The sequence below is a fragment of the Protobothrops mucrosquamatus genome, unplaced genomic scaffold (genome assembly GCF_001527695.2).
Source record: "Protobothrops mucrosquamatus isolate PMUCROS unplaced genomic scaffold, P.Mucros_1.0 scaffold_144, whole genome shotgun sequence".
NCBI lineage: Eukaryota > Metazoa > Chordata > Lepidosauria > Squamata > Viperidae > Protobothrops > Protobothrops mucrosquamatus.
The window spans coordinates 401,465-418,689 of NW_015386220.1; the positions used below are offsets into that span (position 1 = coordinate 401,465).

The window sequence follows — 17,225 nt, forward strand, 5'->3', positions numbered from 1 at the left end:
GTGGGGATCTTATGTCAATCGGTTAACCACCTCCAGAATGATGCACCCCCATTGGGGCCCTAGGCCAGGTAGCAGAGCCAGGTCTTCAGGAACCTTCAGAAGTCCAAAAAGGTGGGTATAGATGCCCTCTCAGGTCCATGATGTTTCAGAAGGTGGGAGTCACACCAGAAAAGGCTCTTCTCCTGGATCCCACCAGCTGGAATTCCTTAACTCGGGTCCCCAACCTCAATCCATGGACCAGTACAAGGCCGCGGCATGCCAGCAACCGGTCCTCACAAACAAACAAAGACCCATCCATGAGATGCAGGCAGCACACAAAACCACACACACTCCGGTCCCTGGTGCCCAAAAGGTTGGAGACCTCTGCCTTAACTGACTGGGTCTGCAGCATGCCCCTTCTGCTGGCATGGGTGTGGTGGGCCACTGGAGTGAGATAGTTCTTCTGATGACCTCGTGTCCCAGGTTGCTTCCCTTACCTGGTTTTGACCCAAAGGTGGCAAACGAAGGCATTGCTTCTTCCTAAGACTCTTAAGTTGGTCCTTCAAGAAGCACACGGAAGGAAGGGGTGCATGCAGGGAAGCAAAGCACAACTACCTAATACCATCAGTGACCATCAGCTCCATTGAAGGCAAACTTTTAGCAATGCTAAAAGGGCTTTCAAAGCACCCAAAGGATTTTATTTTAATGACCTTTTTGGAGTTGGAGCTCTTGATATTTTTTTGTCCAGCCAGGTCCACCTCTGCTGAGCTTTCCTGAAACAGTGCCATTAGGTCAAAGGGTTTGGGCCTAATCTTTGTAGGGAGTGGACCTCCGAAGAGAAGCTTATTTTGCAGCAAAGAGGCAAGGGACAGTATATGAAGTCCCTGAAGAAGTTTGGTAGCCGTAAAATGGATCAGAAACAGTTGATTACAAACATACCTGGAGCTGAGGGGGCACAGTGGTTAGAATGCAATATTGCAGGCTAACTCTGCCCACAGACAGCAGTTCAATCCTGATGGGCCTCCAGGTTGACTCAGCCTTCTATCCTTCCAAGGTCGATAAAATGAGGACCCAGGTTGTTGGGGACAAGAGGCTGACTCTGTAAACTGCTTAGAGAGGGCTGTAAAGCACTATGAGGTGGTATATGTCTCAGGGGTAGGAAACCTCGGCTCTTTTATGACTTGTGGACTTCAATACCCAGAATTCCTGAACCAGCCATGCTGACTCAGGAATTCTGGGAGTTGAAGTCCACCAGTCATAAAAGAGCCAAGGTGCCCTACCCTTGTCTAAGTGCTCCTGCTACATGTGGATCCTCAGAGCAGAGGCAACCGGGAAGAGTTGAGCAAGGATCCGTATCATTCTTGCGCATTTGTGAACAATGCAGACATGAGAAAGAGTAAAGCAATTGCCGTGATTGATGTTTGGATTGGGGGAGAAAGATGCACCTGTGTAGAGTCAGCAGTCCTTTACGTTTGATCGATTTCAGTTGAACCCCCTTTTCCTTTCCTTTGCAAACCCAACCTGACTAAATCAAGTCAGCATCCCAATTCTGGTACTTATTCCACAATATGGCAAAATCCCCCACCTCCTCCCCTCCCCCAAAACAGATTCCCAGGCGCCACGCTGTAGAAATGCTTGCCATCTCCGGCTACTGCGGGAGTGGCTGCCATCTCACTGCAGAGTTGGCAGACACACAGGGCGCGAGGTTGGCACTGCAGCCCGACTGCCTCCCAGCGCAGAGATGGAACACCTTTAAAGTTAGACGCATCGGCTAAGAAGTTGCCTCTCCTGCTTCCAGAATAAAATCAAAATCCCCAGATTCTCACTGGTGGCTGGAAAGCCACTGGACAGGTTGAGCTTTGACCCATCATTTCTAGGTTGCTTTAGTGCCACGGTGCAGTTTGGAAACATCTATCTTGCTTATGTGACACCTCTATTAGGTGGTTCTCCGTGGGTCTGTGTCTGGGTGGGTGAGGGAGAGGGAGAGAATCTGGCTGCATTCTCTCATTGTTAGCCTTCCTTGTTTTGGACCGAGCTGCTGGTTTCAGCCAATACGATTTGAAATCCGGTTGCGTTCCAGCACTTAATGCAGCAGCCGGAGCTGCTCTTCGAAATGTTTGTGTCGCTCTGAGCCTGGTTGCCTTCTCTTTTCTTGACTGGCTGTTTATTGCTTGGCAATCGAATAGACAGGTGTTAAACCTGCTTGGGGCAACTGGGAGGGGCAAGGGGAAAAGAGAAATGGCTTTGCATTAATAGTGATCTCCTGCAACTGGAAACAGAAGCTGTTTTTCTGTTATGTTTTTTTTTTCCAGAGAGATAGTTCTGGTGCAAGGGGGGAGAATTTATTTTCTTCTACTCAAATATCCCTTTAAGCTTTTGTGCTGTTGGTTCTTTTGGGTTTTGTTTTCCTTCAGCGATGGATTTTCTTTTTCCTTCCTTCCCCCCACACTCTCTTTTCCCCTCCCTCCCCACCGCCGGTGGTAGCAGAAGGGCCATAGTGTTGTGGAACGGCTGGCTTTGTCCCTGTTTTCACAGATGCACTGGGAATTGTTTTTAATCTCCTTTCTGCTTTCCCATTACAGATGGCGAAGACGACCCACAACTCTCTTGGGTAGCTTCATCTCCCTCCAGCAAAGATGTTGCATCACCCACTCAGATGATAGGAGATGGGTGTGATCTCGGCATCGGAGACGAGGAAGGGGGGACCGGCCTGCCGTATCCCTGCCAGTTTTGCGATAAGTCCTTCATTCGCCTGAGCTACCTTAAAAGGCATGAGCAGATTCACAGCGACAAGCTACCGTTCAAATGCACCTACTGCAGCCGACTTTTCAAGCACAAGAGGAGCAGAGACCGGCACATTAAGCTGCACACGGGGGACAAGAAGTACCACTGCCACGAATGCGAGGCGGCCTTCTCCCGCAGTGACCACCTCAAGATCCACTTGAAGACCCACAGCTCAAGCAAACCCTTCAAGTGCACGGTCTGCAAACGGGGGTTCTCCTCCACCAGCTCCCTGCAAAGCCACATGCAAGCGCACAAGAAGAACAAGGAGCACCTGGCCAAGAGTGAGAAGGAGGGGAAGAAGGACGACTTCATGTGTGACTACTGCGAGGAGACCTTCAGCCAGACCGAAGAACTGGAGAAGCACGTCATGACCCGCCATCCACAGTTGTCTGAAAAGGCTGACTTGCAGTGCATCCATTGCCCGGAGGTCTTTGCCGATGAAAATTCTCTCCTGTCCCACATCCACCAAGCTCATGCCAACAAAAAACATAAGTGTCCCATGTGCCCTGAGCAGTTCTCTTCCGTGGAAGAAGTTTATTGCCACTTAGATAGCCATCGACAGCCTGATTCCAGCAACCACAGCATCAGCCCAGATCCCGTCTTGGGCAGCGTGGCCTCCATGAGTAGTGCCACACCAGATTCCAGTGCATCGGTGGAACGGGGCTCCACACCTGACTCGACCCTGAAACCCTTGAGGGGGCAAAAGAAAATGAGATCATTGGAAAGGGAAGAGGGCCAGACTTGGTCAAAGGTAGCCTACAGCTGCCCTTATTGCACCAAACGCGACTTTAACAGTCTCGCTGTTTTGGAGATCCATCTGAAGACCATCCATACAGATAAACCTCAGCAAAACCACACATGCCAGATTTGCCTTGAATCCATGCCTACCTTATACAACCTGAACGAACACGTGCGGAAAGTGCATAAAAACCATGCCTATCCGATGATGCAGTTCAGCAACATCTCTGCTTTCCACTGTAACTATTGCCCAGAGATGTTTGCCGATATCAACAGTCTGCAGGAACACATCCGTATTGCCCATTGTGGGCCGGGAGCCACAGCACAAGATGGTAACAACGCCTTCTTTTGCAACCAGTGTTCCATGGGCTTTCTCACCGAAGCTTCTCTGACTGAGCACATCCAGCAAACTCACTGCAACATTGGGAACTCCAAGTTGGATTCTCCTGTGGTTCAACCCTCTCAGTCTTTTATGGAGGTTTATTCCTGTCCGTATTGCACGAACTCGCCCATTTTTGGCTCCATCCTCAAGCTAACAAAACATATTAAAGAAAACCACAAGAACATTCCACTGGCACACAATAAAAAGTCCAAAGGTGAGCAGAGCCCAGTGTCTTCGGATGTTGAAGTTTCTTCCCCCAAAAGACAACGGCTTTCTGCTAGTGTCCATTCTGTTTCCAATGGCGAATATCCGTGCAATCAATGTGAGCTGAAGTTCTCCAACTTTGAAAGTTTCCAGACCCATTTGAAGTTGCACTTAGAGTTGCTGTTAAGGAAGCAGTCGTGTCCTCAGTGCAAAGAAGACTTTGATTCCCAGGACTCTCTTCTGCAGCATCTCACTATCCATTACATGACGACCTCAACACATTATGTCTGCGAGAGCTGTGACAAGCAATTTTCGTCGGTGGATGATCTGCAGAAGCATCTCCTGGACATGCATACGTTTGTCTTATACCATTGCACCCTGTGTCAAGAAGTTTTCGACTCCAAAGTATCCATCCAAGTGCATTTGGCAGTCAAGCACAGTAATGAGAAGAAAATGTACCGCTGCACAGCATGTAACTGGGATTTTCGGAAGGAGGTGGACCTCCAGATCCACGTGAAGCATAGCCATTTGGGGAACCCTGCCAAGTCACACAAGTGCATCTTCTGTGGGGAGACCTTCAGCACAGAGGTGGAGCTGCAGTGCCACATCACGACCCACAGCAAAAAATACAACTGCAAATTCTGCAGTAAGGCGTTCCATGCCATTATTCTGCTCGAAAAACATTTGCGGGAGAAGCATTGTGTCTTTGATGGAGGTGCTGAGAATGGCACGGCCAATGGCATGACACCAGCCAGCAAGAAGGCCGAGTCGACAGATATCCAGAACATGTTGATCAAAAACCCAGATACATCCAATAGCCATGAAGCTAGCGAGGATGACATTGATGCCTCTGAACCTATGTACGGTTGTGATATTTGTGGAGCTGCGTATACAATGGAAGTCCTTCTGCAGAACCATCGTTTGCGGGATCATAACATCCGACCTGGGGAGGATGATTGTTCCAGGAAGAAAGCGGAGTTCATCAAAGGGAGTCACAAGTGTAACATCTGTTCAAGGACCTTTTTCTCAGAGAATGGCCTCCGGGAACACATGCAGACCCATCGGGGTCCAGCAAAGCATTACATGTGTCCTATTTGTGGGGAGCGCTTCCCATCGCTCCTGACCTTAACGGAACATAAAGTAACTCACAGCAAGAGCTTGGACACGGGCACATGTCGGATCTGCAAAATGCCACTGCAAAGTGAAGAGGAATTCATTGAGCACTGCCAGATGCATCCTGATCTTAGGAATTCCCTCACCGGGTTTCGTTGTGTTGTCTGCATGCAGACAGTCACCTCGACTCTGGAGTTGAAAATCCACGGAACGTTCCATATGCAAAAATTGGTAGGGAGCTCGGCCACGTCATCGCCCAACGGCCAGGCTTTGCAGAAATTCTACAAGTGTGCTCTGTGCTTGAAAGACTTCAGAAACAAGCAAGACCTGGTGAAACTGGATGTTAATGGTCTACCATATGGTCTGTGTGCTGTTTGCATGGCTCGGAGCACCAATGGACAGTCCTTGGGCCTGACTGTACCAGACATTAGCGAAAGACCTTGTGGTAGTCTGAGATGTCCAGAGTGTAGTGTCAAATTTGAAAGTGCTGAAGAGCTAGAGAGCCATCTCCAGCTGGATCATCGAGACCTGACGCCTGAAACCAGTGGCCAAAAGAAGGGTACACAGACATCCCCCATTCCCAGAGTAAGTATTGCCATAGATTTTCATGAATATCATTAGAAATGATCAGTATAAATCTGTATTCTGTTCAACACTTTACATGCTTGAAATGTATACAGGTGATTGTCAATTAACGGTCACTTATTCAGGGACATAATTGTGCTAAATAAGTGGTATTTACAATTGGTCCTTGAAATTCCTGCAGTTGCAACACCACTGTAGTCATGTGATCACAGTTTGGGTGCTCAGCAATTGGCCCAGAATTTTGACCAGCACAACATCCTGCAATCACCTGATGCAACTTTCCCTACCAGCTTCTCACAAGCAAAGTCAATGGGGAAGCCTGCAGGAAGTCGGAAGTCATGATTACTGAGGTTCTTGCTTAATGACCTACGATGATTTGCTTAACAACAGTAGCCGGGCGGGGCTGCTGGAACTGCTGTCACTAAGTGATATGGTCATGTGACATTGCACTTTGGAACCACATTGCATAGTGATTGAAATTTTGGTCCTGGTCATTAAGCAAGGACTACCTCTAGAATAGAATTCTTTATTGGCCAAGTGTGGTTGGACACACAAGGAATTTGTTTCTGGTGCATAAGCTCTCAGTGTACATACAAGTAATAGTGGTAATCACGATCATATACAACATGAAAATACATTCATCATAAATCGTGAAATACAACTTAAGTTTCCATCAGGTGAGAAGAAACTTGCATTCTATTTTAGTACTGAAAATGTCTATCTGCCTCTTCCAAAGCCTAGAGTTGGTATGTAGAATTCTATATATATGAGAGTTCTATGCGAAGGCTGAAACTGGATAAAATTTTGGATTGACGTATGCCTTTTATACAGACATTATAGCAGTGTTCCAATATCTCAGGGGCTGCCACAAAGAAGAGGGAGTCAAGCTATTCTCCAAAGCACCTGAGGGCAGGACAAGAAGCAACGGATGGAAACTGATCAAGGAGAGAAGCAACCTAGAACTAAGGAGAAACTTCCTGACAGTTAGAATAATTAACCAGTGGAACAACCTGCCTCCAGAAGCTGTGGCTGCTCCATCACTAGAGGTTTTTTAAGAAGAAACTGGTCAGCCATTTGTCCGAAATGGTATAGGGTTACCTGCCTGAGCAGGGGGTTGGACGTGATGACGTCCAAGGTCCCTTCCAACTTCATTATTATTATATTATATATTATATTATATTATATTATATTATATTATATTATATTATATTATATTATATTATATTATATTATATTATATTATATTATATTATATTATATTATATTATATTATATTATATTATATTATATTATATTATATTATATTATATTATAATATAATATTATATTATTATATTATATTATATTATATTATATTATATTATATTATATTATATTATATTATATTATATTATATTATATTATATTATATTATATTATATTATTATTCTTAAAAATCTGAGTATGAATGCCTAATTGCAAAAATGAAGCAGCATAGATTTCAGTTTTCACTTTTTTCTTTTAAGCACAAACTTTTCTTGATGTTAAGCCTGGGTGGTGGTGATGCTGTTTGGACAAGTCGTGTGATTTTACTTACAGGCTGGATCATATGCTGGAAATAAAAATTGTTTCACGGTTAAGTGATAATGGAGTGCCACACCCTAAAAATATTGTGTAAAACCTTATTCCTCTGGAAACTACTTCTAGGCAGAAAAAATGTCTAAAAATTGCTGTCATCTGCCTGAAAATTATTGGACAGGGAAGCAATGCGTCTCAGTAAAGAATTAATTTCTTACTGATATTTTTTTTTCAATTAGAAATAACTTTTACAGAGAAGATAATTGGATAATTTTGGGATCTCATCCCTTTGGATCCTCTTAACATTTAGAATCCTGAAGAAGGAAAAATGATATAGTGGGACCTTCCTCACAATGTGTTGTCCCATGTTCTTTAATCTTTCTGCTTTGCTCAGCCTCCAAGGTGGAGACTGAAAATGGGAATTCAGAAAAGCTCTGTAAGCCCTATTATACATCACTAATTCAGAACTTTGCAGAGTCACTGGGAGGCAAAGAAATTTAATCATCATCTGGAGAAGAGCTTTTTTTTTTAGGCCTTTTTCATTTAGATTCAGTTTAAGAAAAGATAAAGGTAAAAAATTTCCCCTGTCGGCTGAACTTTACACTTATGACCGTCACAGCATCCCCACAATCATATGATCAAAGTTTGAGCACTTGGCAACCAGCACACATTTACAATGGTCACAGCATCCCAAGGTCATGGGATACACCTGGAATACCGCGTCCAGTTTCGGTCACCACATTACAAAAAAAGATGTTGAGACTTTGGAAAAAGTGCAGAGAAGAGCAACTAAGACGGTTAAAGGCCTGGAGACTAAAACATATGAAGAACGTTTGCTGGAATTGGGTAGGTCTTGTTTAATGAAGAGAAGGACTAGGGGTGACATGATAACAATGTTCCAATATCTCAGGGGTTGCCCCAAAGAAGAGGGAGTCAAGCTATTTTCCAAAGCACCTGAAGGCAGGACAAGAAGCAACGGATGGAAACTCATCCAGGAGAGAAGCAACCTAGAAATAAGGAGAAATTTCCTGATAGTCAGAACAATAAACCAGTGGAACAACCTGCCTCCAGAAGTTGTGGGTGCTCCAACACTGGAAGTTTTTAAGAAGAGACTGGACAACCATTTGTCTGAAATGGTATAGGCTTTCCTGCCTGAGCAGGGGGTTGGACTAGATGACCTCCAAGGTCTCTTCCAACTCTGTTATTCTGGCCCAACACCCATCCAAAGGTCTTTCCCCTCATGTGAGTCTGAAATCGCCTGACAAAGCAAGCTCCTGTGATGGAGCTGGGAATCAGTCATCCAGGAAGCTTTCGCCAGTGGGGGCAATATGTTGGGTTCAAAGGATTTTTTTTGGGGGGGGGGGGTGTTGAAACAATCCCAAGCTAAAGCTCCTTTTTGCTTTGTTTGATTCCATGCTTTGCTGCGGTGCTCCCTGGAGGTCAAGTGAATCAGTGACTAGACCGGTCTCCAGCTGTGGTATACGTCTAATTCTGCAGAGAATAAAATACAGAATGGAAACACCTCTCCCTTCAGTGTGGAAGGCCCTTGGGCTTTCGTCATCCCAAACCGCTTATTATCCTGGTCCCCGTCTTTCTACTTTTTTTCTTTCTTGATTGCACTTTGCCCTTCTCTTCTTAAAGAACCTCGACTTTTAAAGCCCTCGACTTTTATGGCAGGCTAATTCTAGTTTTGTGTGGTTGCACACAGTGGCTGCAGTATTTCAAACTCTCACCGCACAGGTTTTTTTTTTTTTAAACTACTATTCTTCTGGCTACCTCACAGTCTCTGCGAATGGAAATGGATGGTGTCCCCTTCACACCTACTTTTAAGTATATCTCTTCAAGAAGCGCTTCCATGTTTCCTCTTTTCTCTGGAGAGACTTTTAAGTTCTTCAACAAAGTAAATGTGTTAAAATTGTATCCCAAGAGAGCAGATTTTTTTTTTCTTGTAGAAGATAATGAAAAAAAAAATCAGAATTCAGATGTCTGCCAAATTACACTTTACCGAAGGTATTGGCGTATATGCTAATATTTGACTTCTGCCATTTATCATTAACAGGAGTAATTCTCTTAGTAGATTGATGGATGCAAACAAGGGCTGTGCCTCTTTCGTCTAACCCAGGGGATTCCAAACTTGGCAACTTTAAAACCTGTAGACTTCAACTCCCAGAATTCTTCAGCCATCCACGAGATCGACAAGTTGAGTTGAGGTCCACAAGTCTTAAAGTTTCAAGTTTGAAGAGCCCTGGTCTAACTCCTCTTAGTCCTCCAGGCAGATTATCAGTTGTCCTGACCCTGCTCTGTATTATAATAATAATAATAATAATAATAATAATAATAATAATAATAATAATAATAACAACAACAACAACAACAACAACAACAATAATAATAATAATAATAATAATAATAATAATAATAATAATAATAATAATAATAAAAAGTTGGAAGGTACCTTGGAGGTCATCTAGTCCAACCCCCTGCTCAGGCAGGAAACCCTATACCATTTCAAACAAATGGCTGTCCAGTCTCTTCTTAAAAACCTCCAGTGTTGGAGAATTCACCACTTCTGGAGGCAGGTTGTTAATTGTTAATTGTTAATTGTTCTAACTGTCAGGAAGTTTCTCCTTAGTTCTAGGTTGCTTCTCTCCTTGATTAGTTTCCATCCGTTGCTTCTTGTCCTGCCTTCAGGCGCCTTGGAAAATAGCTTGACTCCCTCTTCTTTATGGCAGCCCCTGAGATATTGGAACACTGCTATCATGTCCCCCCTCCTCCTTCTCTTCATTAAACTAGACAGACCCAATTCCAGCACCTTTCCTTATATGTTTTAGCCTCCAGTCCCCTAATCATCTTTGTTGCTCTTCTCTGTACTCTTTCTAGAGTCTCAACTTCTTTTTTACATCGTGGTGACCAAAACTGGATGCAGTATTCCAAGTGTGGCCTTACCAAGGCATTGTAAAGTCGTATTAATACTTCACGTGATCTTGATTCTATCCCTCTGTTAATGCAGCCCAGCACTGTGTTGGCCTTTTTGGCAGCTGCAGCACACTGCTGGCTCATATTTAAGTGATTGTCCACTAGGACTCTGAGGTCCCTCTCACAGTTACTACTATTGATTAAGGTATCCCGTATACTATACCTGTACATTTGGTTTTTCTTGCCTAAATGTAGAACCCTACTTTTTTCACCATTGAATTTCATTTTGTTAGATAGCGCCCAGTGTTCAAGTCTGTCCAGGTCCTCCTGTATCCTAAGCCTGTCTTCTGGAGTGTTGGCTATTCCTGCCAGCTTGGTGTCATCTGCAAATTTGATTATTTCCCCATCTATCCCCTCGTCCATCAGTTAAGGAAGAACGTGGGTTCTTCTCACAGAAATTTCTTCTTTAAAGAGAGTGTCTTTGTTCTTGGAGTACCAAATTATCTGAATTCAGAATGAGTCTGAATTGTGATGAGTGTTCCCACAGCACCTCCATTTTTGAAAGTGTGAGTAGAACGTGATTGGCTCACCTCCATTTTGATCCAAGATTCCACCTTTGGTGAGCAGTGTTGCATCGTGCTTTTCTAGGCTCAATGCACCTGCATATGGAGGGTATTCAGCTCCCTCCCCAAATTGTCATTTCTTTATTTTTCAGAAAAAAAGACATCAACTTGATATTTTACAGATGGATTGGGATGGTGATGCCCCCAAGTCCTGGTCAATTAGGCCAAATACGGGAGCTGTCAGCTCAATGTATCTGGAAAGCTGATAGAAACAGCTTTTTGCCATGTTCTCCTTGCCTGCTGCTTTAGAACGGTGTTTCCCACCCTCAATCGTTTTCAGATGCATGGACCTCAAGTCCCAGAATACCCCAGGCAGCATTGCTTGCTAGCTGGGGTATTCTGGGACTTGAAGTCCACGCATCTTAAAACAGTTAAGGTTGAGAAACACTGCTTTAGAAGGATGCAAGGAGTCGGAAATGTTTCAGTTAAAATTGGCAGCATCCCAGTTAGGAACCTAGTAATTCCCACGCTTATTCCCATCCTTGTGGAAGTCCCTTTCTGAATGCACATACACGGAGACATCCATATATGCCTCTGAGTATATATATATTTCTGACTGAGGCTGCTTGCAAGTCAGCTTAAAGGTTTTAGCAGATTTCAGAATTATAGGTAAGGGCCCCTGAGTGCTCGTAGCATTTTTTGGAGAAGCGTAAATTTCAATAGCTTGTTAAAGAAGTACATCGAAGATAGCTAGGGAAGCTAGATTGAACAACACACTGTTCTCTGTTTTCTAATCTCTTGTTGATTTGTAATACAACAGGTAAAATGTAGTTTTTACGCAGCCAGCCTTGTATGTGAAATACCAACTGAGCTGTCCAAATGACGTTACTATTCTATAATTCTTGACCAGTTCTTCTTCTTTTTTTTGTTTCCTGGGTCATTATTGATTTTTTCCCCTTTTACACAGAGCCCAACAGTGGAGGATTAGGGAAAAAGGTATAGTCAGAGAGAAGCTATGTTGAGATTACATTAAAAACAGTCGGAGTACATGTTTCGATTAAATGCAAGCGTGCCTCGGTATCTCGGCTCAGAAGGGAGAGAAAGGCAGATTTGAAATATAGGAAGTGCCCTGGATTCTAATATTACGGTAACTAACAAGTGCATCTTGGAAACTTAGCAGCTGGGACTTGAAAAATTCTCAAAATATCTTAAAAGTAAACACTGAGAGGAAAAGTATTATGGTAAAGAAGCTTTTGAGAAACAATTACAGCTAAGAAGATGAGATAATTTTGTTTGATTTAGTAATTCTCTTTTAATGAGTTGTGTAGCACATCCTGGAAAGGAGTACGCAATCAATTTTTCTTTCTTTCTTTCTTTCTTTCTTTCTTTCTTTCTTTCTTTCTTTCTTTCTTTCTTTCTTTCTTTCTTTCTTTCTTTCTTTCTTTCATTCTTCCTTTCTTTCTTCCTTCCTTCCTTCCCTTTCCTCCCTCCCTCCCTACTTCCTTCTTCCTTCCTTCCTTCCTTCCTTCCCTTTCCTTTTCTTCCTCCCTCTCTCCCTCTTTCTTTCTTCCTTCCTTCCTTCCTTTCCCTTCCTTTCCCTTTCCTCCCTCCCTCCCTCCCTCTTCTTTCCTTTCCTTTCCTTTCCTTTCCTTTCCTTTCCTTTCCTTTCCTTTCCTTTCCTTTCCTTTCCTTCCTTCCTTCCTTCCTTCCTTCCTTCCTTCCTTCCTTCCTTCTTCTTTCCTTTCCTTTCCTCTTTCTGGACAAGTGGATGTCCAGTCTTTTCTTTAAAAAAACCTCCAGTGATGAAGCACCATAACGTCTGGAGGCAGGTTGTTCCACTGGTGAATTGTTCTCACTGTCAGGAAGTTTCTCCTTAGTTCTAGGTTGCTTCTCTCCTTGATTAGTTTCCATCTGTTGCTTCTTGTCCTGCCTTCAGGCACTTTGGAAAATAAGTTGACCCCCTCCTCTTCTTTGGGGCAGCCCCTCAAAATACTGGAATACTACTATCATGACCCCCCTCTAGTCCTTTTCTCTAGACTGGACATAACCAGTTCCTGCAACCATTCTTCAAACGTTTTATCCTCCAGTCTCCTAATCATCTTAGTTGCTCTTCTCTCCATGTTTTTTTTTCCAAAGTCTCAACATCTTTTTTGTAATGTGGTTGTGACCAAAACCGGATGCCGTATTCCAGGCATATCACATGACCTTCAGGATGCTATGACCATTGTAAATGTCTGCTGGTTGCCAAGTGCTGAAATTTTAGTCCTGTGATTGTGGGGATGCTGTGACAGTCATAAGTGGAAAGGCTAAGTCCTAAGTCACTTTTTTTCCCAATGCTGTCTTAACGTCAAAGGGTAGTTAAATGAATGAGTTGCAAGTCAAGGATTACCTGTACGAATGCCTGCACCAGACATCAAGCTACCTTTCATGACATTGCCTCCAAGCTGCCAAACTTTCTGCTGTTTCATTTGGTAATGCGAAGTGACTTGTTCTGCAAGGAATAAAAATAGAAAGAATTTTTAGCAACGGGCTTCTAATGGACTTCTTCACCTTCTGACATGAACCCTTTACATTTTAATACTGACGCTAATCATTCCTAGACATTGTGTCCTTGTGTCATTGCTAGGAAGATACAGCCTTGTCACTTTTAAATACAAACCTCTTGTCGGTTTGAATAAAACAGGCAAGTGTCATTGCTTTTTCCAGCTAAGCTTCTGTAGCCTGGCACAGGAAATGCATAATAAATGAGAAAAAGAGAAAAAGAATAAAGAGGGCGTGAAAAAAACCCAAGCCATGTTTCATTATAGATTGCTGATATTTCCTAGAATTCATATTTTCACTTCCAAAAGGAATATGTGCATGCTATTCTGTGGATACTGTCTAATTTCTTTAATGTCTTTTTCTGCAATCACATTCCTCTTATTTAAAGACCAAACGTTTTATTGCAAGGAATAAAACCCTTGGAACACTTTAACAATCTAAGCTTGCCATCCTTGTCCTTACTTACAGGGAATCCCACTGTCTAAGAGTAATAAAAACAAAGAAAGATACACCAAGATCAACTGGTGTTATATTTTCAATGCTTAGTAAAACATTCTTTAAAAAAAAATTTTTCCAGGTATTTTGGAGCAGAATGTACAGTATTGCTGTTAATTTGATCAAGCTGGTCTTGCATTAACATTGAACTCAAAGTTGAATGACTGGACTGTGGTAGCTTTATTGAATGGTGAACTCCCATCTTAATGCTTTCCAGAAGTCATGCGAGCTTTCAGATTCGTAAGTCATTCAAACTTTAAAAATAAAGCTGGAAACATCTCATGGATGAATTATTTCTACTCCTAGAAAATGGTCCTGGATGCTGGGCTTTGTTGAAAGAAGCAAACAGCTTAACAATCAGATTAAGAACGAAGAGCAACGGATGGAAGCTAATCAAGGAGAGAACCAACCTAGAACTAAGGAGAAATTTCCTGACAGTGAGAACAATTAATTAGTGGAACCCTGACTTGCCTCCATCATTAAGAAGAGACTGGACAGCCATTTGTCTGAAATGGTGTAGGATTTCCTGATTGAGCAGGGGGAGGTTGGACTAGAAGACATCCAGGGTCCTTTCCAACTCTCTTATTCTGTTATTCCTGTACTCAGTAACTAATAATAATAATAATAATAATAATAATAATAATAATAATAATAATAATAATAACAACAACAACAACAACAACAACAACAACAACAACAACAACAACACTTGGAAGGAACCTTGGAGGTCATCGAGTCCAACCCCCTACTCAGGCAGGAAACCCTACACCATTTTGGACAAATGGCTGTCCAGTCTCTTCTTAAAAACTTCCAGTGTTGGAGCATTCACCGCTTCTGGAGGCAGGTTGTTCCACTGGTTAATTGTTCTAACTGTCAGGAAGTTTCTCCTTAGTTCTAGGTTGCTTCTCTCCTTGATTAGTTTCCATCCGTTGCTTCTTGTCCTGCCTTCAGGCACCTTGGAGAATAGCTTGACTCCCTCTTCTTTGGGGCAGCCCCTGAGATACTGGAACACTGCTATCATGTCCCCCCTCGTCCTTCTCTTCATTAAACTAGACATATCCAATTCCAGCAACCGTTCCTTATATATTTTAGCCTCCAGTCCCCTAATCATCTTTGTTGCTTTTCTCTGTACTCTTTCTAGAGTCTCAGCATCTTTTTTACATTGTGGTGACCAAAATTGGATGCAATATTCCAAGTGTGGCCTTACCAAGGCCTTGTAAAGTGGTATTAACACTTCACGTGATCTTGATTCTATCCCTCTGTTAATGAGCCTAGCACTGTGTTGGCCTTTTTGGCAGCTGCAGCACACTGCTGGCTCATATTTAAATGATTGTCCACTAGGACTCCGAGATCCCTCTCACAGTTACTACTATTGAGCAAGGTACCCCCTATACTATCTATCTTACTATAATATCTACTTACCCTACGTAGATGTATTTTTTCCGTGATGATCTATCTCTAACTTGTCCTTCTGATTTTTCAGTGGCACACCTATTGCCATTCTGAGTCCATCCAACACAATTTACTTTTTCGTTCTTAAAAGTCCTGATAGTTTGGTGTATACAGTACTTTTTTTTTTGTAAAAGTAGTGCTGCTGGAGGAATTTGAAAAGTTGATGGAGGTTTTCAAACACTGATGTATAGAACTTATCACCTGCATTTCATAGTAACTGAAATTCCAAAGAGGATGGTACAGATTAAGCTAAAACCATAATGCAAACCATTTCAGAAAGCCACAAAATAGTTCTGTGTTAATACTGGAACACCAAGAGTTCTAGCATAGCAATAAAGAATATTTGCCTTACACTTTTCTTCTCCCTTTCTTAAACAGAAGAAGACCTACCAGTGTATCAAGTGCCAGATGACCTTTGAAAATGAAAGAGAGATACAGATCCACGTTGCAAATCATATGATTGGTAAGAAGTCATCAGCCTTGATTCCTTTGGCTTAATCTCGGCTGTTAACTTTTCTATTTAATCTGTAGCATTTTATTTTGTGATTCTTTGACAATGATTTGACATTTTCTGCTTAGGTGTGATTCAGATGGACTGTTTTGATATGGTTAGTTTTTCTCTATAAGTTCATCTCTGCCAGCTCACCTCTGTGTGGTTCGGGGGGGGGGGTACACATTAAGACCTTTAAGTCATGTTCAAGGGTCAAGATTGTGTAGTTTCTTTTGATTTTCTTAAAGATCTATTGTTTTAAGAAAGGATACTAGGTGTAAACAGTTATGTCTGATTCTTCTGGTTTGGGATTATATCTTGTAATCATAGATTGTAGCAAACTTAGTTAAGATATCCTGTTTTGATTGTTGCTTCAATGTATGCATGTATGTATGCATGTATGTATGTATGTATGTATGTATGTATGTATGTATGTATGTATGTATGTAGCAGGATAACCCTAAAGTTGTGCTGGTTTTCCATTTGCTAAGTTTCTAAGGATGTTCTTGTCTTCATGAAGCAGTGGTTTCTGGAGATGGAATGGTGATCTGGGGATTCAGAGAAAACAGTAAACCACCATTAACAAAAAATATGATTTCAAACATAATTAAGAGTCAAATTCCTCCTATGACAATGAGAGTTTGAAAATCTTCTACCTTATAACATACCATTTCTATTTTAACTGGAGTGCAGGGGATGGGGTGAGGAGTATTTCTGATCTTTACTGATTTTCATCACTTACTGTCTGGTTCTTTGATTGTTGCTTTTTGCATTACTTTCCTTTTCTTTGAGATTTTCTTGAAATGCGATGCCCAGAATTCTATATCATAGTTAAGGTGGTGTTTAATCAGTGCAGAAGAGTTTGGTTGTGACTCTTCCAGCAACTGAACATTCTTCTATTAATACGGCACGTGATGAGCATTTGAAGAGGGACAGGTGTAGACAGAGTTTAGAAGATTCTTACCTTTGCGGTGTTGTGTATGGATCAAGTTTTCACGTATTGGTTCATTTCAAAATACTCTCTGAACTTCCTTAGTATTGCATCTGTTCCCCCACCATTCTTGTTTCTGCCCTCTTGATTCAGAGCTTTAGAAGCATTGGGATTGCAACTCCTGATTTTTAGCCAGCATGGAACACTTTTTGTTTATGCAGTCCTGGGATTCTTAGAGTTAGGGTCATGGTCACTTTGGGTGAGATGGGCAAAAATTATCTATCTATCTATCTATCTATCTATCTATCTATCTATCTATCTATCTATCTATCTATCTATCTATCTATCTATCTATCTATCTATCTATCTATCTATTTCTTCTTCCTCCTCCCCCTCCTCCTCTATCATCTTCCATCATCTTCCTCCATCTTCCATCTTCCATCTATCTTCTATCATCATCTATATCTGTCTGTCTGTCTGTCTGTCAACCTACCC

The 17,225-nt window shown here is 42.3% G+C and overlaps 1 protein-coding gene across 2 annotated transcripts in view; it reads left to right on the forward strand.

Annotated features, from left to right (window-relative positions):
* Positions 1 to 2,585: 2,585 nt before the first annotated feature.
* Positions 2,586 to 17,225, forward strand: part of ZNF423 (zinc finger protein 423) — a 131,987-nt gene continuing 117,347 nt past the window's right edge. The window contains exons 1-2 of one of the 2 annotated variants that reach the window (XM_015818990.2): positions 2,586 to 5,785; positions 15,688 to 15,772. In XM_015818990.2, the coding sequence (XP_015674476.1) occupies positions 2,636 to 5,785; positions 15,688 to 15,772 (3,235 nt within the window). In that variant the 5' untranslated portion in view covers positions 2,586 to 2,635. The remainder of the gene's footprint in view (positions 5,786 to 15,687; positions 15,773 to 17,225) is intronic. The other variant, XM_015818981.2, reaches the window with a different exon arrangement.